Source organism: Prionailurus viverrinus, chromosome B2, assembly GCF_022837055.1.
Source record: "Prionailurus viverrinus isolate Anna chromosome B2, UM_Priviv_1.0, whole genome shotgun sequence".
Taxonomy (NCBI): domain Eukaryota; kingdom Metazoa; phylum Chordata; class Mammalia; order Carnivora; family Felidae; genus Prionailurus; species Prionailurus viverrinus.
The window spans coordinates 125,138,856-125,166,032 of NC_062565.1; the positions used below are offsets into that span (position 1 = coordinate 125,138,856).

The following is a 27,177-nucleotide window of genomic DNA, read 5'->3' on the forward strand; positions in this document are numbered from 1 at the left end:
AGCTTAGTCCTTGTGGCTCCGGCGAAAGATGAAGGATTTAGAAGTGGTAGGGAGGCGGGTTGTGGTACAATCGAAGATAGAATTTTCTAGAAAATAAGAGTTGTCCCCAAATACAAAAGAGCTGCGAGGTGTAACGTTTCCTGAGAGACCTCGTGAAAGCGAATGTCCTCTCGTTCGGTTTTTGTGGGATTTGTTTTCTGCTGAAAATGCATGAAGATGTGTGAATTCGTGAGCGCTTCTTTGGTAAAGTAAAAAGGTAAACTTTTTCTGAAAAGTGAACTTGTCGACCACAAGACCTTCTCCTTTCCTGTGACAAAGCCACATTCAGAAAGGGTGTGCGTGAATGTGACCTTTGTAAGGTGCCGGATTCCCCCCCACCCTCCCCGGGCACATTCATCCTCCGCCCCCACCAACCACGTGACCTGAATGGTTGCTGTGTTATTTAGAATGACTTACCTAATAGCAGCAAAAGGTCTTTGCCCAAACTGTTGACCAAGGGTTCGATGCGTTTCTCTTTTTCACTGGCACATGGCATGAGTTCTGCCCTACCGGCCTCCACCTACGTGGCTCCCGAGTACAATTACCCTCAGTACATACTAAGGTACAACAGAATGAGGCAGCAGGGGGGAAGCCTATCTGTGATCACTGCCTTGTGCCTCTTTACAGAAGCTTCTGTCAGAAGAGAGGTTTGTATCCATGGAAACAGATTCTGATGAGAAGCAGCTGCTCAATCAGATCCTGAATGCCGTGAAAGTGACGCCTTCCCTCCATGAAGACCTGCAGGTGGAAGTGATGAAGGTTGGTTTGACGTCATTAGAACAGGAACGAGCTAACCCCCCCGCCCCCCCCCCCCCCCCGCCCTCATTGTTACCTTGAAAATGCCTCTGCGCTGTGGTCATGCTGGCACCCCCTTCATCTGGAATGCATGGTTATCCTTGCTTATGGTCCCCCAGAATTACCTGGATTGCTGAACAGAAATGACAACTGAGTAAAAAGGTAACTTTTCAGTGACACGTATGATTTTGGGCCTGATCCTGCGTGTCTAATGTTGTTAGGTGATGTGTTTATCACTTTTTGCGAGAATGTACGTGAGTTGGTCCAGCTTAGGGTAGACCTGATCATTCCGGATATTCGGCTGCCTGTTTGTGTTAAAACACAGCGAGGACCTAATGATGTTTTCCCACATACTAAGGCTTTGGAATAGACACTTTAGGGACAGGAACACCATCCTTAGGAACCATATCACAATCACATCTTTCTTTTCCATCCTCAAATTACATGAACCGTATCTTCAGTTACCATTTTGGGGGATGGTATCTCTCCTTCCCCTGCCCTTTTCCCTCCCTTGAGAATCACCATGATTTGGAGCCCTTAATGCTGACTCTGGAACGTGTCATTTCCTGTGAATGAACGGTGAGTTGGGCAGAAGAGGATGGAAGTCTGTGTCCAGAACAGCACCTTGGTCAGAAAATCACAGCTGAAACCCCTGGGCTGGCTTTTAATAATGCCATCTGTTCATTTGGCATTATTAAATTTTTTTTTTCAAAGGTTATTCATTTTTGGGACAGAGAGAGAGACAGAACATGAACGGGGGAGGGGCAGAGAGAGAGGGAGACACAGAATCGGAAACAGGCTCCAGGCTCTGAGCCATCAGCCCAGAGCCTGACACGGGGCTCGAACTCCCGGACCGCGAGATCGTGACCTGGCTGAAGTCGGACGCTTAACCGACTGCGCCACCCAGGCACCCCTCATTTGGCATTATTAAATGCCTAGGCATCCCTAGAGGAATAAGCATAGAGAAATATTTAAGAACAGTTGGGTGTTGTATAATGGTTGATTTCTTCCCGAAAATGCACGAAGGATTTTTGTCTTAGATAAGAGATTTCACTCTTCTGGGTGTGAGTTTCTCCATTCAGAAAAGAAAAGATGATTTCAGTGATGACATTTTGTTAATGCCTTGGGCCTCACCATAGCCCGTAGTCCATGGGTGATTTAGTGGAGTGACAAAGAGCTGAGACTCTGAAGCTAGCCTGTCTGGGTTTGAATACTTAACACTTACTCACTTTCTATTGGGGCATCCTCAGGCAGATTCCTTCATCACTCTGTGCCTTCGTCTCCTCATATCTAAAATGGAGGATATAATAGCATCTACCCAGTAGGATTGTTGCAAGAATTAAATAAGTGATATTTGTAAAGAACTTAGCACAGTATCTGGCATAAAGCAGGTGCTTTAGAAGTGTTACATATTCCCACTACTTCCTGCCTGCTGCGGCTGAGTCATAATCTCAGTGGGTGCATCTAGGAATATTCTTTTTTTTGTTGTTAAAGTTTATTTATTTTGAGAGAGAACATGTGTGTGCAAGCAGGGGAGGGGCAGAGAAAGGGAGAGAGAGGATCCCAAGCAGGCTCTGCACTATCAGAGCACAGCCCAACACAGGGCTCGAACTCACGAACCGCGAGATCGTGACCTGAGCCGAAATCAAGAGTCGGATGCTCACCCCGCTGAGCCACCCAGGAGCTCTAATCTAGAAATATCCTTAAACACCAAAACGTTGAAAATCTCTGAGCTAACTGATCCTTAAGATCTTTTTTTTTTTTTAATTTTTTTTTTCAACGTTTATTTATTTTTGGGACAGAGAGAGACAGAGCATGAACGGGGGGAGGGGCAGAGAGAGAGGGAGACACAGAATCGGAAACAGGCTCCAGGCTCTGAGCCATCAGCCCAGAGCCCGACGCGGGGCTCGAACTCCCGGACCGCGAGATCGTGACCTGGCTGAAGTCGGACGCTTAACCGACTGCGCCACCCAGGCGCCCCATGATCCTTAAGATCTTAATCGTCTTTAACTCTCTTTGATTCTGTAAAATGTACAGTTTTGCCCTGTCCTCTGACACACGTGCGGCAGCTCTGGAGTCATAGGAACTGAAAAGCAACCACTTCTAGGCTTATTTTACTTTTCCACTTCCTCCGTGCTGCCACTGAGAGGCCAGGCCAACTGCGGTGTTAATTAATCACTTTTGTGGCGTCCAAGTCCAGTCTGTTGAGTCGTCCTATTCTTAGTCTCCGTATACTGGAGGGTGAACTGTGGTATCATGCTGAGAGACCTATCTCACAGATTTCCCATTATTCTGGATATTCTCCCAGGAATATACCTTTTTATGGAATCCACAAATTTGTCTTAAAAATTAAAAGTACGTATTCTTCTTAAAGCCTTGGAGAAGCAGAATGTCTGCTGGTTGTGTCAACAGTAACACCTGTTTTGAAAACTTACGCTCGCTCCCTACCTGCAGCCCAGCAGTGCCTTCTGCTAGCCTTGCTGGGGACAGGAGTTGACACATGTTAACTCTCCTGGAAATGCTGGAAAATCCATCTTCATCGACTTTCTAGTGACACCATAATAGGCCGTTGGTACTCGTTGTTAATGTCTGGGAAGAAATAAGGCATTGTCAGAAAAAAGAAGGCCATAATCAGACCTGCCGTTCTTTATAATTAGATCTCCAAAATGCTTAAAAATATAAGGGCCTTTGCTCGATGTTGTTATTTTTAACCATTTAGGCATTGGAATTTGGGGGAAAAATTTCAGCTCACAACAAACCTAGCTTTAAGCTAATTTTCTTCTCTTTTCTTTTCTATGTTTATTTTTGAGAGAGACAGAGTATGAACAGGGAGGGGCAGAGAGAGAGGGAGACACAGAATCCGAAGCAGGCTCCAGGCTCTGAGCTGTCAGCACAGAAGGTGACGCGGGGCAGGGACCCATGAATCGTGAGATCATGACCTGAGCCAAAGTCAGACGTTTAACTCACTGAGCCACCCCAGCTGCCCCTAAGCTAATTTTCTTATAGTATACTTTTATTTTAGGTAAACATTTTGAGCTAAGCAGCTAAAACATAAATGATGAGGTAACTATGCTTTAGAGTGATATTATTATTATTCATACCAAATGGAACTTTATTTTTTTTATTTTTAAAAATTTTTTTTAATGTTTATTATTTTTGAGAGAGAGACAGAGAGACAGAGACCAAGCAGAGAAGGGGCAGAGAGAGAGGGAGGCACAGATTCAGAGGCAGGCTCCAGGCTCTGAGCTGTCAGCACAGAGCCCGATGTGGGGCTCGAACTCACAGACCTCGAGATCATGACCTGAGCTGTAGTCGGCCGCTTAACTGACTGAGCCACCCAGGTGCCCCCCAAATGGAACTTTAGAGATAGCGGTCTGACTACTTTGGCCCACAAGGGAGGGCTCCATGGTCATTTACTTCTGACATTTAGATTATTTGCATACGAAGACCTATCCAAATTGTAGCATTTCTCGCTTAGAAATAATAATAATGTTCATACCCTGTCTCTATGCTGGAAGAATTTCTGTGGTAACTTTAGTACTTTTCAAAGCATGTACCCTTTTATCTTGTGATTCTATAATACTTATGATGGCCCTGTAAAAACTCTCAAATAAACCCTTGTTTTGCCAATACCATTACCATATTAAAATGTTCTTGCCCCTTGTTCTCCCTAAAATTACACTGAACAAAGAGAATTGGATGAGTCCTCAAAGAAAGGCTGGATTCCCAGTACATGTGAAAGGTATATTTATCCTTGATGCTTCTACATAGCTCGTTCTCGTGATAAATGATCTAAACCGGGCATTTCCTGTAAAACTCTTCTAGTCATTTGAGATAAATATTTTGTAGGTACTAGAAAATGTTTTAACATGAAATACGGTAGGCATTTTCAAACGTTGGTATGCACTTCAGGAGCGATAAAGCCACACCATGCAGTTTTTATTTATGTCTGTCTAAACACAGCGTAGCACATTTTTATGACAAACCCCAGGTGCTCTATTTTAAAAAGCTACGCCATGCATTTTGCTCACATATTGCTATCTGCTAGTGTTTGTAAACATGAGAAATTGAACTGTGTCACACTCTTCAGAGTAGGTATGTAGCAGTTGTATTAAATTCCGGAAGAGAAAATAATATGGTTTGCTCTTTTAGAGGTTTCCCTAAGATTAAACTAACTAACTAATAATGGAACTCAGGATTCCGATGGCAGTGTCCCCATTTAGAAAGAAGGCCCTAGACCTGTAATTGGAGGGTTAAGAAAAAAAAAAAATCAGTGGTGCTTGCTTCTGACAAATTAAATTAGGTTAGATCACTTAGTCTAAGACCTGTTCTACAGGATTTTACTATCTAACAGCAGGGGGAGAAAAGGCAATTTTGATTTATCGAAATGGCCCTGGGATCTAAATAAAAATTTTATAGCTTGAGCAAATCGAGTATCCGGACCGTAGAATCAGAAAGGTTTTTCTGTAGGTAGATTACCTTAGAAATGGATTAGTTGACGGCAGGGAGCTATTTAGTATTTAGGTTCAACACTTGTCCTCTTTGGTAATATTTTCCCTTGGTATCTGCCCTTTCTATAAATGCCATGCAGACTTGATAGGAGTCAGGTACAACAAACTAATGACATCTCCAACTAGAGCAATTAGGACTTTTTTCCCCACCCTTCTTGCTGGTAGATAACCTTTAGCGAGGTTATTAACTCATAGAGCCAGCTGAGTCTTTAAAACTGAAGGGAATTGTGTGGTTGGCCTTTTCTCACGTAAGTATGTTGCAGAGGGGAGCATTCTGTCTGGGGAGGGCAGCCGGCTTTGTGGATAAGGAAGGATGTGATACTGAATACTGAGAAAGCATTGGATGAATGTTCTGTTATTGGCCATTCTACTTTGCATGCATCTTGGGGTAACAGAAATGAATACTGGTGGGATACTTCACAATTTTTAAAGGAGAAATGACAGGGGCTAATTAATTAACATTTATTCTGCATCAGACACTCTGGTAAGTACTCTACATTCATACTCAGATCATACATCAAGGAAAGTGGCAGGGCCAGGATTTGAACTGTAATTCAGCTGGAGGCCGCGCGTATGCTCTTAAACAGCAAGCAAGTTTTCTTGCTTGCCGTCTAAGCCTATTCTAAAAGGGTTGTAGGCGGTAGCCATCACCATTCTCATTCCAAAGATGATTGAACAGAAAAATTAAGTCACAGGCTGATAAGGAGCAAAACTAACAGTGGTTCAGAGTCCTGTGTGTTTTCTGTATCTTTCATGACAGCGCATTCTGTAACTAGTTTCAAGACTTAGATTCAAATACAAAGGAAGAATCAATGTCTCTTTCCCACTAGATTAGTTCTGTGTGTGTGTGTGTGTGTGTGTGTGTGTGTGTGTGTGTGTTAGAGAGAGAGAGAGAGACAGAGACAGAGAGAGAGACAGAGAGAATGGGAAAGAGAGAAAGAGATCAGGTTGGGGGAAGGGAAGGAGAACGCCATTTGCTGTTGAAGCATTTTTATATTTTTTAACAAAAGCCAGCCAAACATCTACAGAAAATACAAAGATGAGCAACTGATGAAAAAGAGCTGATGGCTATAGGGCTGAGAATCTGGGAGACCAAAGCTTCAGGATGTCCATTTAGAATTCTGGTCTTATAGTGAGGAGGAGAGAGTGCTTTTATGTACCAGCATTGCATTCAGTGCCTCGGCCGGGGAGGAAGAAATGGGCCAAATGGAAGGACTGTTTCTAAACCCCTCTCAGTTGTGTTTTAAAGTTTGTTTGTTTGTTTGTTTATTGAGAGAGACACAGAGAGAGGGAGGGGGGGAGGGGCAGAGAGAGAGAATCCTAAGCAGGCTCTGCACCATTAGTGCGGAGTATAATGCGGGGCTGGAACCCACAAACTGTGAGATCATGACTTGAGCCAAAACCAAGAGTCAGACACGTAACTGACTAAACCACCCAGGCACCCCTATTCTTCAAATATTTGATTACTTCCTGTGTGCCAGGCACTGCGCAAGCCACAGAAGATCCTGTGGTGAAGAAAATGAAACCAAAACCAAACAAAAACAGAGTCTGTTTGGAGACTAATGATGGAGGTATAAATTAATGAAATACATAAATACACATAAATTGTGATGAATACAGGGAAAGAAAAACCTAGGGGCCTAAAAGTATATTTATAACGGGGCCTGATGGAGGGCAGATGAAGAGGAAGACAGAGAAGGCAGTTCTTAAGAAGTGACACTTAAAATAAATACGATCTAAAGCATAAGAATCAGATGGGCAAGGGGATAGGGTTAGATAAAGGAAAGAAAAGATTGCTTTATTAATTAGAATTCATTGCAGTTGATACAGGGCAGAAGTTTATTTTCCTTTTTCATAAACTTACGTCAGTATTGGTTGAACCACATGATCTGAGATCCTTGTTTCCAGGATTTTGTTTCTCCATCTTGTGGTCCATGATGGTGCCCCATCCCCAGCCAACAGTTCACCTAGCAACCACCTGGGAGACACTTCTGAGTACATCCCATTGGCCAGAATTCGGCTGTATGGCAATGTTTCGTCGCAAGGAAGGATGGGAAGTGTAGTCTTTATTCGGGCAGCTGTCTGCCAGAGTTCTGTTCTTGGAAAACAGAGGGGATAGTGTTGAAAGATGACTGGCAGTCTTCCACAGTCACTTATCACATGAGAATTATAGGCTGGCGTATTCCGCCCCCCCCCCCCCCCCCCCCCGCTAGAGGCAGCTGGCTCATCGTCCCCTCCACTACCTTTCTTACTTCACTTTCCCCAGAGGGCAGGGGTGGCCTTGCGTCCAGAGAGAGAGGAGTTTAAGACCCAGTGAATGGCCTGCAATGGACTCTTTAGGGAAAGTGCACATTGTAATCTCTCCAGATGGATAGTCCTTAACTATCGGCCCAGACATGACTAGACAATTTAGTTAGGAGGTGAAAACTAATCACATATTGTTAGTATTGTTTTTGTCCCCTTAGCATGACCAGAGCATTTGGCACAGGGCTTACTAATTGCTCGTTAACATGGTTATTGACTCATGGAGAGGAGAAGGTTCAGTGGACCGCCAGGGTAAATGACAAGCAAAAGACACTAAACTTGTGATTACAGATAATAATCTGCGTGAGTTCAAAAATGAGAAAAATCAACCCAGACTCACACTTTAGAATTGAAATTACCTCCTGTATCACCAGATCCCTCTTTTCATAGGTGAATTGAAGCTATAATGGTCCAGTTACTCAGCTGCACTTACACAGTGGTTGGTAGCAGAATAACTTTTTCAACTATTTCTGTTTCTGGAAAGGCTTTGTAGCAAGGCCCTCCTCTCCAGATAGGTGATATTGACTAGGTGGAGAAGACAACATTTCAGGCCCGTGTTTAAGTTCACTGCAAGGTTAATGTGAATAATGTGGCTTCTGAAAAATAATGAAACCTAATGAGAGAAGAGAAATCTTTTGCAGTAGATAGGAACTCACTGAGGAAACTTTCAATGGCCTGGAGAAGGAGGAAATCATGTAGGGTAACTGTCCTATGAAACAATCTTCAGATTCTCTTGTTTTTAAACTTCTTGACAGTTTTTCTTTTCAAATATCTGGTAGCAGAGTGGCAAGGGCATAGCTTCCGGAGCTAGAATGCCTGGCGACCTTGGGAAAGTTACTTATCTGTGGCTCAATTTTCTCATCTGTAAAATGGGAATAATGGTGATGCATGTGGCCTAGAGTTGTTGTGTCTTAAATGAGTTAATATAAAAGAAGTTCTTACAATGCATGGCATAAGGTTGGTGTTAGATTTCATTTTTGTTACAGTTACTAGAAAAGGGTATGTGCAGCATGATAATAAAATGAATACCTCTAATCTCATTCAAATTTGAACCAGAACATTAGAAACACCTTTGCTTTAAGAGTGTCTCCTTCCTATCTCTTGTCTTCCTCTATAGCCTCGCTCTATGCAGCCTATAATGGTAATTTTCTTCTGTAGTAATGGAAAGGAAGAGTGTGTGTTTCATCATATATATTTCTGATTCCTACAAAAGGACTTCAACATATTTACTGTCGTTGAATTGTAGCTTTTTTTTTTTAATTTTTTTTTTTCAACGTTTATTTATTTTTGGGACAGAGAGAGACAGAGCATGAACGGGGCAGGGGCAGAGAGAGAGGGAGACACAGAATCGGAAACAGGCTCCAGGCTCTGAGCCATCAGCCCAGAGCCTGACGCGGGGCTCGAACTCACGGACCGCGAGATCGTGACCTGGCTGAAGTCGGACGCTTAACCGACTGCGCCACCCAGGCGCCCCTAATTGTAGATTTAAAAAGCTTTGTAAATTGTTATTTATCAGTTGTCCACCTAGATATATTTAGGGTCCTAATCATTAGCTATGATTCCACAGTCTACAGAAAACACCCCACCATTTATGCCAGTAAATTTCTGTTCCACCCTACTAGGCAGAATTCATACGATTTGGATATTCTAGAAGAGCTTTACAATTATTAAATGTCTGACATAGAGAGAATCAAGTTGGCTTTGGCCCTTTAAAAACATTTTTCTTAATGTTTTATTTATTGTTTTTGAGAGAGAGAGAAGAGCTTGGGGCAGGGGAGGAGCAGAGAGAGAAAGAGACACAGAATCCAAACTGAACTGTCAGCACAGAGCCCAACATGGGGCTCAAATCCATGAACCATGAGATCATGACCTGAGCCGATATCAGATGCTTAACTGACTGAGCCACCCAGGCACCCTGGCTTTAGCCCTTTAAAAACTATCTCAAGGGGCTTGCTTGGTCATGTCTATAGGTATTGATTATAAAATTATCAAAAGCTTCATGTGTATATGAGCAAACACGTCTGAAATGAGGTGTCCATTCCGGGGAGAGTCTGAGAGGGAAAGAGGGAAGGAAGAAGTAAAGGTGTGGTCTGTTAAGAATTTACTTCTTAAAAATTCAGCTGTGAGAGTAGGTCCAAGTAAGTGTCTTAGAAATTAAACCAGAAAGGACAATTCATTGAACTTTTTAATTTGTTTTCTTTTAGACTTATTTTCATTGGCTTGTTCGGCGACTATATTTTCATTACCAGCAATACATAAAACTTTGTAGGATTAAAAGCAAAATGTTCAAAGACGAGAGTTCCTAACCTACCAGGAAAGAGGTAACCATGTACACATTTACCATAATCCAAGGTAGTTGTGTATGTTGTAAGCAGAAGTACAGTTGGAAAACTTCAGAAGGAGAGACCACGTTGAGCTGGGTAGATCAGCATTTCAAGGAGGGGATGGTACTTGAGTTGGACGTTGAAAGGTGTATGGAACTCAGATAATTCTATAAGGAGGGAGGGCATTGTTGGTAGAGAAGAAAAGCCCTGCAGAAGAGAAAGCACGGGGTGGAAAGTGGGATTAGTGAAGGCTAGTGAGCGATGAGCCTGGTTGAGAGAGGTTCTCTAGGGCCTGGTCAGACCAAGCAGAAAAGGGACAATTCCAGAGCTGGGTATTAGATGTTAAAGTGGGGCGGGGTTTTGCAGGATGGTCTGGAATCAGCAGAACCAAATCAGAGGCACTGGCGAAACGATTTATTGGAAGAGCCTAAGCAAGAGGTCCTGAGGACTTGAATCAGATTGGTGGCGACAGGAAGGGTCCAATGCAACTAAGTGCAGAAAGGCGCACCCCAGCTGCACCGAGCTGATCTGCAGAGAGAGAATCAGGAGCGGTGGTCACTGGCAGTGTTGTAGGTGGCAAGTAGGTGGGGAAGGAAAGATCCAAGATGATTACAGGTCTAGGAGCCAGCGTTTCTGACTGAATGATGGGTTTTAAGGGGCCAGTTTAGGAGAGGGACAGTGACTTCACATTGTCAGATATTAAAGAATTGTAAATTTTTTTTTAATGTTTATTTATTTTTGAGAGAGAGAGAGAGACAGAGAATGAGCAGGGGAGAGGCAGAGAGAGAGGGAGACACAGAATCCAAAGCAGGCTTCAGGCTCTGAGCTGTCAGCACAGAGCCCGATGCGGGGCTCGAACTCATGGACCGTGAGATCATGAACTGAGCCGAAGCCGGACGCTTAACCGATTGAGCCACCCAGGCGCCCCAAGAATTGTAAATATTTTAAAAGGACAATTTAAAGAAATACAAGTAATATCCCACTACAGTCTTTCCACAATAGAAAATAGTTTGTTGTAAATCCCATAAACATGACTGAGTTTTGTATGTTTCTTTCTAATCATATCTATTTATATGTTCACAGTTATATTCATTGTGTATATAGGATTTTATTTCTTTTTTTTTTTAAACGTTTATTTTTTATTTTTGAGACAGAGAGAGACAGAGCATGAATGGGGGAGGGGCAAGAGAGAGGGAGACACAGAATCGGAAGCAGGCTCCAGGCTCTGAGCCATCAGCCCAGAGCCCGACGCGGGGCTCGAACTCACGGACTGTGAGATCGTGACCTGAGCTGAAGTCGGACGCTCAACCGACTGAGCCACCCAGGCGCCCCGGATTTTATTTCTTTTTGCGTTAGATTGTAAACATTCCCACATGGCTGTATTTATTCTTTCAAGTATAATTTTAATGGTTGTATAATTAGAATTTTAGAGGCGGGGGAAGTGTTAGCTGTTTATCATATTAGAGAGTTAATGAGGTTAACATGGTTTTCATGGAATTGCGTATATTTGTTGGTGATGTTTAGAAGTCGAAATTAGGGACTGAAACTTGGAAGCGATATTGGCTCTCGTGATAGATTTGTGAGGCTCTCCTAACTCTAGAGGGAAGAGTTGCCAAGGGAGAGAGTTTGGAGGGAAGAATAAGAACGGTTATTTGTTCAAGTGAATTAGCCAAGTTTGTTATAATTTATATGTACATATTTTTCTACAGATATTACTGGTACAGTACTTCCTAGAATTAGGTGCTAAGGGTGTATTGATGAATATCAGTGAATATCAGACTTACTACTGGTGGCAACAAGTCAAGGCCAGAAAAGAACCTGAGACATGACCGTATGGCAGTGAGTCATTAGAAGTGTTTTCCAAACTGAGTACTCAAGAACTCTAGCAACATATTCTATGGACTTAAAAAAATAATCTCTCAGAATAGCCATTTGCCAGAATGTGGGCAAGTTGAGCCAGAAATTGATTTCTCAAATTACCTGTCACCTCAGCCTAAGATAAGTCAATTTAAGTCCTAAGGGGGAAAGTTTCATGCCTCGGGGCTATAGCTCAACGACCTCTTGTTGCCTTCAGTCCAGGATCTCTGAAGCATGGTGAAGGATCAATGGGTCATCCCAGATCGCCTTTGAAAGTCCTGGATTCTGGCTCCAAGGCCTTTGGAAGCAGAGCAATGTTGTAGGGGTTCTTAGCTCTGTTCACAAGGCACATGGGGTGTAAGTGATCCCAAACAGTGGTTCTCAACTGGGGGCCATTTTGTCCCCCAGAGGACCTTTGGCAATGTCTGAAGACATTTCTTGTTGTCACAATAGGGAATGCCACTGTCCTCTGGAGGGTGAAGGCCAGGAATGTTGCTAAACATTTTGCAATACACAGGACAGTCCCCCACAACAAGAATTATTTGACTCGAATGTCCACAATATTGAGGTTGAGAAACTTTAATCAAAATAAGAAAAAAAAAATGCTTCTTGTGGGTAGCCCCATTTTAAATTTAGATGATAAGAAAATGTCCCCTGACATTCCGTGTGTACTTTGTGACCGCCCCCAGCCCCACTCTGAAGGTACACATTCCACCGTTCTGCTGTCTTCAGGAGGCTGAGTCTGCTTTGTTGTTCGTGTGCAGACCCTGAGGGAAAGAATCTGTTTCTTTTTTTTTTTTTTCAACGTTTATTTATTTTTTGGGGACAGAGAGAGACAGAGCATGAACGGGCGAGGGGCAGAGAGAGAGGGAGACACAGAATCGGAAACAGGCTCCAGGCTCCGAGCCATCAGCCCAGAGCCCGACGCGGGGCTCGAACTCACGGACCGCGAGATCGTGACCTGGCCGAAGTCGGACGCCCAACCGACTGCGCCACCCAGGCGCCCCAAGAATCTGTTTCTATCTCATGGCCAAGGTACCTTCAGCAGTTCCCACTGCATAAGTCTGAACGTGCAGAAGTGGGACAGGCCCTGCACCCGAGGGAAAGGCGTTTGGTGGCTCAGAATCTCCATGCTCAACACGGAATTTTCTGTCCTTGTTCTTGCCATACTTGACAGAGTAAAAAAAGAACTGGAATGTTTCTGAAAAGAAGAAATTATGCAATTATTTTTAATTTTCCGAAATTTCATGCCAAGATACATGAAAGGCCAGAAGGAAATGTGCATTAAGTAACAAAGCTAGATTTTCAGCCAGAACCAGCGCTGGGGTTGGAAATGCACTTGGCATTAAGAATTTGAAGAGAGTCCTGCTCCTCTCCATGCAGCGGGAAAGGCAAGGCCTTCTGTGGGCTGTGCTCAAGTTTTTAGTTACTTTTTTGAGCTCTCGTAGATTTTGTTTGCTTTGATTTATAAATAACATCTGGTACTTGGAAAAATGAAACGACAGTCACCTCAAGATGCCCCTCAATGTAAATAAGACAGTTTTAATAGAAAATTAATAGAAAGAGGAAAAGAAGAATTCCTTGTTTGTTCAATATGCCCCCATGCCCTCGATGTGCCTGGACTCCCCCAAATCAGCTCACTTCTTTATGGAACCCGTGTCTCCTCCCCTTGGTTTAATTTATTAATTGTGTTCCAAAATGTTAAATTTAAAGATCCACAAAAAGATGAAAACAGCATTACAACTAGTGTGCTATATGTTAGACCCGGAGCGGCTTTCCCAGAACTCAGTGTATTTTCCCAGTCCCCGTGCCCATCACAACTTACTGCAATTCCTTACTTTATGACGGTCTTCAACACCAGGTGTTGTTAGCCCTGCGAGATCAGGGGTCATGGTATCTTTTTGGTTCAGAACCGTATGCCCAACACCTGCACTACATCAGATCCCTAGTAACACACCAATAAATATTTTTTGAATACATGAACGGGAGCCCAAGTAACACAGCACGTGGTTCGATGCAAAGCAGACATGTAGTTGCTACCCACTAAGTTCAAGAATCACTTCTTCACTCCTGTATTCGCAGAAACGGTCCTGTGGAGGACTCATTTGAAACCTTGGCAGAAGTGAGATCTTTGAGTCCTAAATTTTAGGCCACTTACCATTTACGACGTTGAGTACAAAAGGCGGGTTCTCAGCAAAGCATGGCAGAACTCAGAAAGGGCGCTCCTCCATAAGTCTCTCGGGAGATGCCCTCTGGTTAGTGGAGATGATTTTCTCCCTGTCCAGAGTGAGGTCCTGCCAGGCGGCTGGCCACCCCAAAAGCAGGCTTACTGCATTCTGATTGCTCTAACCAAGTCATGGGAAACTCCAGTGTGACTACTTTGTGTGGTTGCAAAATCTGCCTCTAGCCAGTCACACCACCTGATTCCAACACTCGAATTCCCAGGATAGTTTTCTTCTGTACAACTGGGCTGTCTTAGCGTGTTACCTGCACGTTTTACGATAATGACCAGGCACATAGGTGCACAGGCTCACTGAAACTCTGTGAGGTTGATCACTCACGAGGACAGCATATCTGAGGGACTGAGCATGGGTCAGGACGGACTAGCTCCCAGGGCCCGGCGAGGTACCATAAACGTGGTGGGCATCAAAAAATCCAATCTTACTACTAAGGAGCTTATCGATCTAATGAGGCATCGAGAGGGCACACAGATTTAAGTAGTATGTCTAAGCTGCTCCGTATAAATGCTGTTTGCATTTCCTGCCCATTCTGGGATCATCACGTCTATAATAGTGATATCTGGTATTGTGCATTTTGAACAAAGTATTATAATTTTTCTGGTATTTTCATATGTTCTCTGTAATAGGCTACTATATTAATACCTAAATATAAAGCTTTGTAAAAAAAATAAATAAATACAAGAACAGGGGAGACAGGAGAGATACCAGTCAGATTGACTAGATGGTAGGTGGGGAGAGCAGGGGTAGGATGATCCTCAGGTTTCACATGTGGGTGACTGTTGTCTTTTACTGCGGGAATTTCTCGCATCCCTTTGCCAGATGCACCCCAGTCACTTCATTGTTACTGGAATGACGAGGCTCTGTCTTCAACCTTATCTCCATCTCGTTAAGCGTCTCCTTTTATCACTCCGGTTTATAGTTTGGCTCAGCACCTCTGCTTTTATTTGGGATTCGTTGGACTGGCCAGCCCTGAAACAATATTCGCAAAACGCTTAACCCTGAGCACGTAAATTGACACGCAACAAGGTCCCAGCCTACGGCTCCAGCACCATCTCTGGCCTCTACCGTCGCATGTTCGTGCCTTTACTCGTGGCATTTCCTTGGCTCGATACGTCTTTCCCTCCCTGTTCTGTCCTGCATCGGTGCTCTGCCCATGTGTACTCTCCTCCTCAAAGTCTCTCTTCTCCGAGTTACGATGTCTTCTCGCCTCCAAAACGGAAGCAGCGTTTACCGCAGCCAGCCCTGAAGGACAGTATGCAGGCGTTAGTTTCTCCGGTAGATGAGCTTCCTTGATGTCAAAGACTGTGCTTGCTTTTTATATTTGTGACTCCACAGCAGTTAGACTCTTAGTGAATAATGACTTGGACTGACTTGAAGGGAGCCCGTAAAGGAGGGAGAAAGGGAAGCCACATCAGAATGACAAGGACTTTGGGTAGTAGGAATCTGGGGCAGTGATAAATAGCAGAATGCAGGGGCGCCTGGGTGGCTCAGTCAGTTAAGTGCCTGACTCTTGATTTTGGCTCAGGTCATGATCTCAAGGTTTGTGAGTTTGAGCCCTGCCTAAGGCCCCGCACTGACAGCTTGGAGCCTGCTTGGGACTCTCTCTCTCTCTCTCTCTCTCTCTCTCTCTCTCTCTTCTCTGCTCCTCCCCTGTTTGCACACGCATGGGTGCACACTCTCTCAAAATAAGTAAATAAACTAAAACAAAACAAAACAAAAAACTACTCTAAAAAATTAGTAGAATGCAGACTCCAAAAGATTTATGTTTTTGAACATGATTGATTTTTTTAACTTAAAATGCACCCAATCGTTTGTTAGAATGGCCACGATGAGTTACATCAAATGGAGACTTGTTTCATCTCTGTGAGGAGACAGCCCTGGACATAGATGCATCATGTGCACTATTGTTTTACCCCATCATTTAATGTATTTGTTCCTTAAATATCCTTGCGAGGTGGGGGGGGGGTGGATTTTACAGATAAGGGGATAGAGAATGTAGTCACACAGCAGTTAGGCACTGAATCAAATGCCACAGTCGTGTTACTAAAACAGTGTTTTAGCTCTGATTATCACAGCACCTGCCGTGTCATGATATGGTCCAGGGCCAGGTCTGCTGATGGAGAGACCCCAATCGTGGCCATGAGAAGCCCTTGGGAGAGGGTTAATCCAGGGTATTCATGATCAGAAGAACATACCTCTGACCTTATGCTCGTCATCATTATTTGTCTACTTCTGTCCCCCTCTGTTCCCAAGGTGACCACGTTTCCCCGCTTCTTGTCACTTACGCCCAGTTCTTACAATAAATCAGCTTCACTTTCTCCTTTCTGGCCCAATCTTTTTTATCCAGAGTTCGTATACACGTTTTAAATCGAGGGGTTGCTTTTTTGCACATAGTAGCTATTCGATTATTGTTTTTTAATGATTGGAATTTTTATTAGCCTTTGCAGTGATTTTTCCCATTTCATGGAACACTTTGTGCCTGTTTTCCTATCCTCGTAGCTCATTGATGGAGGCTGTGCAAGCAAGCTGGATTGCAACATGCTGCCGATCACTCAAGTTCCTGCTGTTCAGTGATGATGTGGTCAATATACTTTAATGACCCCGTGAGGGATGTATTTTTAGTGGAATTGCCCTCAGTGTTTAGTTGCTCTTGTTTTCCCGGAGGGCCAGTGTGCTCAGAACGTGAATCTGAGCTTTCTGCCCTCTCATCGTGCTTTACATTTCTTTGCCGCCCCCTACATTTCCTACACCCAATCTGTGTTTTGATCCAGTGAACTAATGCTGGCTAGGCATTGGGCACACCAACCATTTCTCCACTGATGGTTTTGGTACGTCATTTCTGTCTACCGCATCATCCTCGCTGGACCCCGTGCCCTCTGTCTATATTGTGCGAGTCACAGGGGCCACGAGCACTGCCCTCCCTGTAATTAAAACCTGCTGTGCTCCCAACACAACAAACGGTGCGTGCGCTTGAGGAGCTGGCTTCGTGAACGCGCTTCACGTCCGCTTCGTTATTTTCGGTTGCTTTTAGTTTCTGCAGTCAGCTCAGCGGGTCTTTGGATATTAATGGCCAGAGCCTTTTTTAATTTTTTTATTTTAAGAATTTTTTTTTTAACGTTTATTTATTTTTGAGACAGAGAGAGACAGAGCATGAACGGGGGAGGGTCAGAGAGGGAGACACAGAATCGGAAACAGGCTCCAGGCTCTGAGCCATCAGCCCAGATCCCGACGCGGGGCTCGAACTCACGGACCACGAGACCGTGACCTGAGCCGAAGTCGGCCGCTTAACCGACTGAGCCACCCAGGCGCCCCCAGAGCCTTTTTTTCAAAGACCTTTTGAACTCTGTCAGCGTTTGCTGGGTACGGGGATCCTGAACTTCCCTCAGACTATTGCACATCTACTCTTGTGTACCTTGTACGAAAGCACAGAGTAACGCAAGGCAGAAAGCCGATCACCGGTCTCACAAGTAACATTAATAATTAACCAGTTTAGATAAGCATTTGCCATTATTATTTCCATATTGTAAAGTATTGCCAGTCACCGGTCTTTATTGTAAATACTTAAAAATCCAAGAGCCCAGATGGACAAGTCCTCTCCTATCTCCACAGACCACCACCGCCACCAGCCAGTCTCTCATAACCTCCCATCCACCTGCCATGAATCACGGCGGGGGGTAGGGGGGGGGTGGGGGAACGGAAGGAACCAAAGAAAGGAAACTGTGAGATAGCAAAAACTCGAAGTAAGAAAGCACCCTATGAGAAAGCCTTGAGGGCCTTTCAGAAGCCCAACGAATGTTATAATCTAATGGAAAGATTATAAATAAGTAAACAAGCCAGTTGTTCATGAGACTGGTATATGCTCTAAAGTCCTGAAACAAGATGTGACCAGCCATTTTAGAGAGGGTGGTCCGAGGAGGCTACATGTCTCTCTGAGGGATTTACATTTAAGTGGAAACCTGAAAGAAACCAGTCAAATAAGCCACATGAGGAGCAAGCGAGGGAGGGTTTCGGGCAAGGGTACCACCAAGGACAGAGGCATTAGAAGACGTGGCCTCTCCCCCCCCAGCCCCTCCCCCACCCCGGGCCAATTTACGTCGTGGTGACACTGCTGTCCTCAGCTTTCACTACTTGTCTACCAACCCCCAACCCCCAAAGATAGTCATTGGACAGAAGAAGGCCTTTTCCCAGTAGGCCTGAGGGCAGCTGCTCCCACAGTCTCTCTCTGTCAGCCTGCCTGGCATGGGACGATTTTTATCTGGAGTTGACTCTTGAGTGGCAGGCACCTTAAGGATCAAAAGACTAAGGAACTGATCCACAATGAACTTATCTAATCTGGTAACGAAAATGGGCAAAAATCCCCTCTTCCTTCTTTAATCGCATACATATTTGCTTTCTTTGAAGGAGCAGCTGTTCCTAGGGTGGATGGGCCAGTAACGAAGACCGAGGGATTAGGAGGGATTCCTTATCCCATCTGGCAATTGCACTTTTTGGGGGTGCTGATTAGGGGCATATCCTGCACTAGGTAAATTTGCTAGGCTTCAGCCTTCTTTCATGAATTGTGCAGAACCCGATGAGAAACATCCTCAGGCAATCCCCACTGACAGGGCCAAGCTGCAGGCAGGGCACGGAACGCGGGTATTGGGTTCAAGATTAAGGAGCGGATACCAGCACCGTTGTCCCTCAGGCTATCAGCGAGAAAAGTCACAGCGTCAGAAGCCAAAGGACAGGGAGAGTCTGGCCTCTTCTCTACTCTTATCCATAAAGTTAGAAATGATTTTTCAAATGGCACAGGCTTTTATCAATCTGTTATCTGACAGCTCTTCAAGTAGAAAGTGAAATTTTTTTTTAAATTTTTTTTTTCAACGTTTATTTATTTTTGGGACAGAGAGAGACAGAGCATGAACGGGGGAGGGGCAGAGAGAGAGGGAGACACAGACTCGGAAACAGGCTCCAGGCTCTGAGCCATCAGCCCAGAGCCCGACGCGGGGCTCGAATTCGCGGACCGCGAGATCGTGACCTGGCTGAAGTCGGACGCTTAACCGACTGCGCCACCCAGGCGCCCCTAAAGTGAAATTTTTAATGGTCGTTGAAGATCTTGCAAACGGCGGCGATTCACTGTCTATATATCTTGTAGAATAAGGGGAACCTGAGACTAATAAATAGGTAAACTCTGGGCAGCATCTGGGGGGAAGTTACAGGGAAGAGGAAAGTGCCTGGTAAAGAATTTCTAATCCCTTGTGGATTTGGGAAGGGGACAGGAACAGAAAAGTTACAATGAGGCCGGGGTCTAGGAGGAGGACCAGACAGATGACATGGTGGTTCAGGGCATGGAGTCAGATTACTTGGGTTCAAATCTCAACTGTACAGTTTGTTACTTGTATGGTCTTGGGCAGCTTATTTCATCTTTCTGAGCATCAGTTTCCTTATCAGGGCAACAAGGACAGTAGTCATCACACTTATTAAAAATATCAACCTAGGGGCGCTTGGGTGGCTCAGTGGTTAAGCGTCCGACTCTTGATTTCGTCTCAGGTCATGGTCTCATGGTTCATGAGTTCAAGCCCCACATCGGGCTCCATGCTAACAGTGCGGAGCCTGCTTGCCTGCCTAGGATTCTCTGTCTCCCTCTCTCTTTTCTGCATACCCGCTCATGGGCACGTGCACACACACACATACATTCTCTTTCTCTTTCTCTCTTTCTCAAAACAAATAAACTTTGGGGAAAAAAAAGGCAGTTGGTGCCTGGGTGGCTTAGTCAGTTGAGCATCCGACTCTTGATTTCAGCTCGGGTCATGATCTCTTGGTCATGAGATCTAGCCCCTCATCGGGCTGAGCATGGAGTCTGCTTGCGACTCTTTCTCTCCACCGCCCCCCCCCCCTCACTCACTCAAAATAAATAAATATCTTTTTCAAAAGTATCAACCTAGATAATTTGCACATCGTGCCTAGCACTGAGCCTGCTCTTATTGGACAGACTTCCTAGAGTTGCTGAGGAATGTGGTTGCTGGCCAGTCTTGCAGTGGCCCTTCCCTGGGAGGACAGGGTCTCTGCGTTTGCTTTTTACGGTATTTAGTCTCTGTCTTACTGGGCGACGTGTGGCCACTAATTAGGGAGCAGTGAGGTGGCCCGGGAAGAAACATTAGATAAAGCAAAGAACAAAGGAATCGTAAAACAGCGGGGCCGCACAAATGATATGTGAAACCGTATTTCTGTTTATTTCTGAAATTAACCCCTTCTCTCTCCCTTCCTCCTCCACCTCCCGGTTGCTCAAGGTTTTACTCTGCATAACCTACACCCCGACCTTTGACCTGAATGGGAGCGCAGTGCTGAAGATCGCAGAGGTGAGTGCCCCGCTTCTCCCAGCCCCCACCGGCTGCTCTGCTCGGTTGGTGCATGCGCACAGCTGCCTTACCTCCCAGCCTGCTTAAGCACGGGCTGGAGCTGCGGCCCGGCAGTGGGGGGAGCCCTTTTCTGATCATTACCATGGGGGAATTTCCACTAAGGAATCGATCTATAGGAAGCGGGCTGTGGGCGCCATCATGCTCGATCGTCGTGCTCTGCATGCTTTGGTTTGCTTAACTGGAGGCTTTAAAACGGAAATAACAGTACTGGTTCTCCCACCACTGCCACACCCGGGTATCACACCTAGCACTGCCTTCCCAGTCTGTTTTTCGTAAGGGTAGTTGAGAAGCAATTGATTTTAAAAAATGGTTTTTAAGAAACCAGGTACAAAAGTGAGGGACACGTTTACCGATGAAATTCCATCCCCATCCCCCAAGCCCCGATGAACGCATTCTGTGACTATCATTGGAAAGCCTTCTCTTTTCCATCTGTGTTGCAGACTGAGTCCTTTGTACCTTCCAGCACTTCCAAGAGCATGTCCAACAGAAATCTTGGCTTCTTGAATGCCTGGCATATGCCTTTGGCTTTTGGAAACGTCAGCATTCCAAAGCTATACTTGAATACACTTAGACTACTTTTCCTACCATTTCTTGAAACGAGTATCTTCAGGATTCATGTGTTTTGACAAGAGTACATGTGCAGACCTCAAAGAGGCAATGATATTCTGAATTCTGAAATTATGAAGAAAAAGCTTAACGATCAGTGGGTGGTTTTTTGTTTTTTTTTTTTTTAAACAGTAATGATTACCATTTCTTGAGGATACCAAGTTGATATTGAGCACTTTGGACATGGCTTCTTTTTTCTTTTTCTCATTATTGAGGTAATAGACAAACAAAAATTCGACATATTTTAAGTCTACAACTCACTGTTTTGATAGACACATACATTGTGAAAGAACCTACCACAATGCAACTGCATAAAATATCCATCAACTCACATAGTTACCATTATCACAAGTATTATTTATATTGGCCTGTACATGTGCTTTTTATGGTACTGTGTGGTATTAAAGAGTGAAAGGAGAAAATTATTTTTGAGCACACTGAACATTTTTATGTATCTATCAAAAGAAAAAGAAGCAATTAGCTGACCTTGCACTACAATATAAATTCCCAAATGTATATATTTATATAGATAGAACACTTCTCTTTAACATATTTATATGTTTTACTCTATGTAAGTAAAGAAATAGAATATCAGTCGTTTTTTTCAGTTGATTTTTAAGGAACACCTGTGAGTGTTCTTATTATTTTCAAGTTCATTTTTTCGTTGCGCATGTGGTAAGAACAGTTAAGATGAAATCTACCTTAACAAATTTCTAAGTGTCTGATGTGGTAATGTTAACTACAGGCTCTATGTTGCTCAGCAGATGTCTAGAACTTACTCATCGTCTTGTGTAACTGAAACTTTATACCCAATGAACTACCCATTCTCCCCTCCCCACAGCCCCTGGAAATTACCAACCTACCCTTTGTTTGTATGAATCTATTTTAAGTACCCCATGTAGGTTCCCTTTTAAAATGACAAATGCTGGGGTGCCTGGGTGGCCCAGTTGGTTCAGTGTCTGAGTCTTGATTTCGGCTCGGGTCATGATCTCAGTTCAAGTTTGAGCCCCACATCAGGCTCTGTGCAGACAGTGCAGAATCAATCTCTCTCTCTCTCTCTCTCTCTCTCTCTCTCTCTCTCCCTCTCTCTCTCTCTGTCTCTCTCTCTCTTTCTCTCTCTCCTTCCCTCTCACAGTTCATGAGTTCAAGCCCCACACTGGGCTCTGGGCAGACAGTGCCTGGGAGTCTGTCTCTCTCTCTCCCTCTCTCTCCGTCTCTCTCCCTCTGTCTCTGTCTCTCTGCCTTTCCCCAACTCAGGCACGTGTGTGTATGTGTGTGTGTGTGTGTGTGTGTGTGTGTGTGTGTGTGTGTCTTTCTCTCTCTCAAAATAAATAAATATACTTAAAAAAAATAAAATGACAGTTTCTGATTAGAGCAAGAAATAGTACCGGCACGTAAGAGCCCTTTGCCATGTGAAGGGCAGGAAGGGAGAAGCAGCTTGTCCTGCTGATGGAGCTTGGGGAGGGGGCACAGGTTGTTGCAGGACCCTCAAGAGGGGAGAGGGGCTATCAGGGGTCCCCAAGCTGCTCGCAAGGAGGAGAGTAGGCTGCCTTTATCATTCCTCGCGGGAACCAGTTTGTGAATGGGAATCTGAAAGATTCGAGATGTCATTCCGGAACAGTGGACACACATGGCCATGAACCAGCCAGGTTAAGGGTGTTTATGCTGAGGGCATCTAGAAACCAGTGTAAAGATTCAGCAGGCCTTTCCAAATGGAATAACAGGTCAAAACACAGTGGTCTCTACCAAAACCTATACGGGAAAAACAAAACTTTTTGCTTTAAAAAAAAAAAAAAAATCTCAGCCCAAAAGCAATATAAAGATAAAGGCATTCCAGCTCAGTGGCAAGAAGCCGAGCTCTGGAGTAGCAGTGTTCGGATGTCAATCCCGGCTCTCCCACCTCCCACCCACCTGCCGCGTTGCCTTGGCTACCTCCCTGGACCCGGTGTTTGTTCCCTGTGAAGGCAGTGCATGTGGCAGTACCTGCCTCGTGGTGTGGGTGTGCCCTTTAGGCAAGGAAGATAGAATCCACGTAAGAAGCTGTTCGCGCAGGTCCAGCCACACAGGACATGCCGTTGCCCTTAGGGAGCTGCAGGTTGATGATGATGGCCAAGTGCCGTTGAATCATGCTGACCCGGCCAGGACCCTGAAAGGATGGAGCATCGATCGGGCCAGCCTCCTGTGACAACAGTAACTAGTTTACTTCCTCTTCCATATCCTCTGCGATCCCGTTGCTGGGGCAGAGTCCCCCACCTGGCACAACAGCAGCGTGAGGGTAGCAAAGTAGGCTTCAGCCCATCACAGAAAAGTGTGTCGCTTCCCACGCTGGCTCGGACTTTATAGCTCACGATCAAGGCTTGAGACTACATTCCTTTGAAGGAAGGGCTTGGTGGAGATCTTAAAAATAAACTTTCCATTCTGAATTTGGCGGCGGGTGCCTTCCCTCACGGTGTTCAGGCCCCCAGGTGACATTTTAGGTCCCGCCTCTCCCGCAGACCCACAAGTGGATTCTTCCACCGCCCCGTTCCCAGCAGGACATGGTTGACCCTGCCAGTGCCTCACTAGATCTGCCACTCTGCGCTGGGGACTGGACACATTGGAACGTCCTCCGGCATAGCAGGGGTATGGAGGCTGCTTTGTAACAGCCACGAGAGTCACCATCTCAAAGCGCTTTTGATAAATGGTAGCGTGCAGAATTGCTAGTCTAGACCTGACATAGACATCAGCTTCCAGAGAGTGGGAATCCACTCTTCTGTGTGGCCAGTCCTTGGGAAGGACAAGCCAGTCCGCTGAGAGAGGCAGGGTGAGCCCCGAGCATGAATGAGCATCACAGATCTAGGGCCCGAGCTGCACTCTGCCCGGCTGCGCCAATCGAAAAGCCAACAATAGACACACTCTGGGGAGTGCAGCCCATGCGGAAAATAGCGGACGTGTATCCACGAGGCCTGGCTCCAACTCAACGTAGTTCCACCAGCCTAAGTTTTAGTTCTGGGCTCATCTGTGGCCATTCTTTCTCACAACTGGTCAGTCTGCGGACGCATGAAAACCTATCATGGCACCTGCTAGGGCAAGAGACAAGTTTGTAAACTCAAAGACCACGTCATCTAGCTGTCCCAAATATTTATTCAGTGCTTACTCTGTGCCAGACTCTGTTTTAAGAGCTTTCTCTATAGCAAATCCTATAATCCACACAACAGTACCGTGAAGCAGGGAATATTGTTGTCCATTTTTGACAGATAAGGACACGGGCACACAGAGGTTCGCCAACTTCCCAAAAGTCAGACCGCTAGGAAGGGGTGGAACCGGGATGCGAGACCAGTCAGAATGACTGCGCTTCTTCCCCTCGCGCTGTGTAGCACGCACGACCGCCATCTTGGCTGCGGAAGGCCCACCTCACAGAGGCCCTGCTGCTGTCCTCTGTGAAGGGAGGAATGCTCAGCGAGGCTACCCCCGCTTCATCCCAAACTAGGCTCAGGCATGAATACCATGCAGACACGGTGTTGGAGTTAAACTAATCTTGCCTTTCGTCTTCAAAATGTGTCTTTTGATGAAAAGAGTAATATGCGCCATTTGACTGCTAACAGTGATCAAAGATCAGAACGAGGGACAGGCTTACAAAAGGTTGCCATTAGAAGGTCAGCCATTTTCAGTAGTTGCTTAAGTAAATTTTGGCTTTTCCTCTTTACACTCCCCAAACTAACCGTCACATATGGGACACTCGCAGTCACAAAGCTTTGGAGGACTTGCTTTTATGTTGGTGATTCTCATCAAAAGGCTGCCCGTTAGAATCGCCTGGGAAGTGTTAGCAAAAATAAGATGCCTAGGGGCACCTGGGTGGCTCAGAAGGTTAAGTGTCCGACTCAGGTCATGATCTCACAGTTTGTGGGTTTGAGCCCCGTGTTGGGCTCTGTGAGGACAGCTCGGAGCCCGGAGCCTACTTCGGATTCAGTGTCTCTCTCTCTGCCCCTGCCCTGCTGAGGCTCTGTCTCTCAAAAATAAATAAAATGATGAAACCTTAAAAAAAAAAAATGATGGCTAGGGCTGTCCCAGACATTCATTGAGTGTTTTGGTGTTGGGCAGACCTGAGCATACACATTCTGTAACAGCTCCCCAGTGATTGTGCTGTAGAAGTCAAGTAGAGAGCAACGGCCACGATGGCCCCTCTTGTCTCCCACCGAGCTTTTCTTTTCTTTTTTTCTTTTTTTTCCTTAAATTTTTTTTAATGTTTATTTATTTCTGAGACAGAGAGAGACAGAGCATGAGTCGGGGAGGGGCAGAGAGAGAGGGAGACACAGAATCCGAAGCAGGTTCCAGGCTCTGAGCTGTCAGCACAGAGCCCGACGCGGGGCTCGAACTTGCAAACCGTGCGATCATGACGAAGTCAGACGCTTAACCGACTGAGCCACCCAGGTGCCCCTCCCACCAAGCTTTTCTGTAAAGCCGTGATGACATGAGCTGCTGTCCTCTAAAACCCCAGAGCGAGGTGTGCTGACCAGAGGCATCAGCGGCACCTGGGAACCTGTTAGAAATGCCGAACCTCAGGCCCCACCCCAGACCCGTGAATAAGAATCTGTTTTCTAATTAGAGCCCTCTTGGGGTCCATGTGCATATTCACGTTTGAGAAGCAGTGCCCCACGTAAATGTCAGTAGACTCTCATTTTAAACGATTTAAAACCCAGGGAGAGCTGCCTTACCTCTGCGTGGCCATTCACACCCCCCTGCCCCGGCCCCCATGTATGGAATCCCACCAGCAGCAGCATGCCCTCGATGAGTACCAACTTTGCTTCTCCTGTCCCTTTATCTTCCATTCTCTCCCACCAGATCACCTCCACTTTTCCCTTCCCATCTGTCAGTGCTCGATAAATATCAAATATATTTCTTAGGCTTTAACAGTTTAATCTGCTACAGAGCTGTCCCCTTGTGTTTTCACCTTAAGGCCCACTGTCAGCCTTTGAAAGGAGGGGCATGCCCCCACCCCCACCCATACTTACGTAATCTGGCACAGGATGAGCACACCTATTTATATGAAGAGCATAGCAACAATTTATAAATATAAGCGTATGGATCGGTAGTGACAAATATTAGATTATTAGGCGAATAATACAAAGGCTAATTTAAGAAAGAATAATAGTACAGTCGTCTGAAATCATTGTTTAATTCAGCTGCACCAGAGAGGGATAAACGTTTTTCTCACCAGACTTTATATTTCCTCAAATTTGCCGTTAACAACAGCTCACGGCCTTTCAGTTTTCACTATAGAAATCACTTAAGAAATGCTTTAAAAAAAAAAAAAAAAAAAAGAAAAGAACTGTGCTAGGAAGTGAGGCATAAACCCCGACAGAACTGGCAGACTGGGAAGGGTCACCAGATAGGGAAGGGAACGGTTGCTTGACCTTTCTGTACCATATGAGTTTTTTCTAACTATGTGCATACCTTTGCTTGAAAAAAAAAAAAAAAGCTGCCTCAAAAAAAAAAAAAAAAGAAATGCTTTTTCATCATCAAAAAAAATTAACCATGTAAGAAAGTTATATTGCCACAAAAAATTAATAGTATTCAGTAGACTTATTCAAATGGTGATTCTGCAGGCTCTCAAAGTGCTTTGCACTTGCTCATTGAGCCTTTAATAATCTGCATCTCTGTTTTGAAAGCAGGACGGGGACACCTGGGTGGCTCAGTTGGTTAGGCATCTGACTTCGGCTTAGGTCATGATCTCACAGTTTGTGAGTTTGAGCCCCGCTGGGTGAGCTCGCTCTCTCTCTCTCTCTCTCTCTCTCTCTCTCTGTGCATCTTGTGGGATTCTCTCTCTTTCTGCCCCCTCACTCACTTGCACCCTCCCTCCTTCAAAAAAAGAAACAAAACAAGCAAGTAAGCAGGACATTTTAGCCTAAAACTACCACTTAGCTGCTGGAAGCTTTCTTAGTCATCTCTGGATTTTTCATAAAAATAAGTCTTTAATTGAATGAAAAAATTTTTCTAGGAAAGCAATTTATGAAAACACCTTCAAACCAACCATTTACAACTCCTGTGGAAATGTTGAGAAAGAATCCAGACATTCTCTTCTTTCTTACTCTGACGTACATTGACTTTTACTCAAGAACAGTGT

The 27,177-nt window shown here is 45.0% G+C and overlaps 1 protein-coding gene across 4 annotated transcripts in view; it reads left to right on the forward strand.

The window, feature by feature from the left end:
• The window catches only part of ARFGEF3 (ARFGEF family member 3), a 188,144-nt gene that overhangs the window by 48,125 nt on the left and 112,842 nt on the right, over nucleotides 1-27,177 (forward strand). For all 4 annotated transcript variants that reach the window (XM_047859292.1, XM_047859295.1, XM_047859293.1 and 1 more), the window contains exons 4-5: nucleotides 667-798; nucleotides 20,340-20,408. In XM_047859292.1, coding sequence (XP_047715248.1) covers nucleotides 667-798; nucleotides 20,340-20,408 — 201 coding nt within the window. The remainder of the gene's footprint in view (nucleotides 1-666; nucleotides 799-20,339; nucleotides 20,409-27,177) is intronic.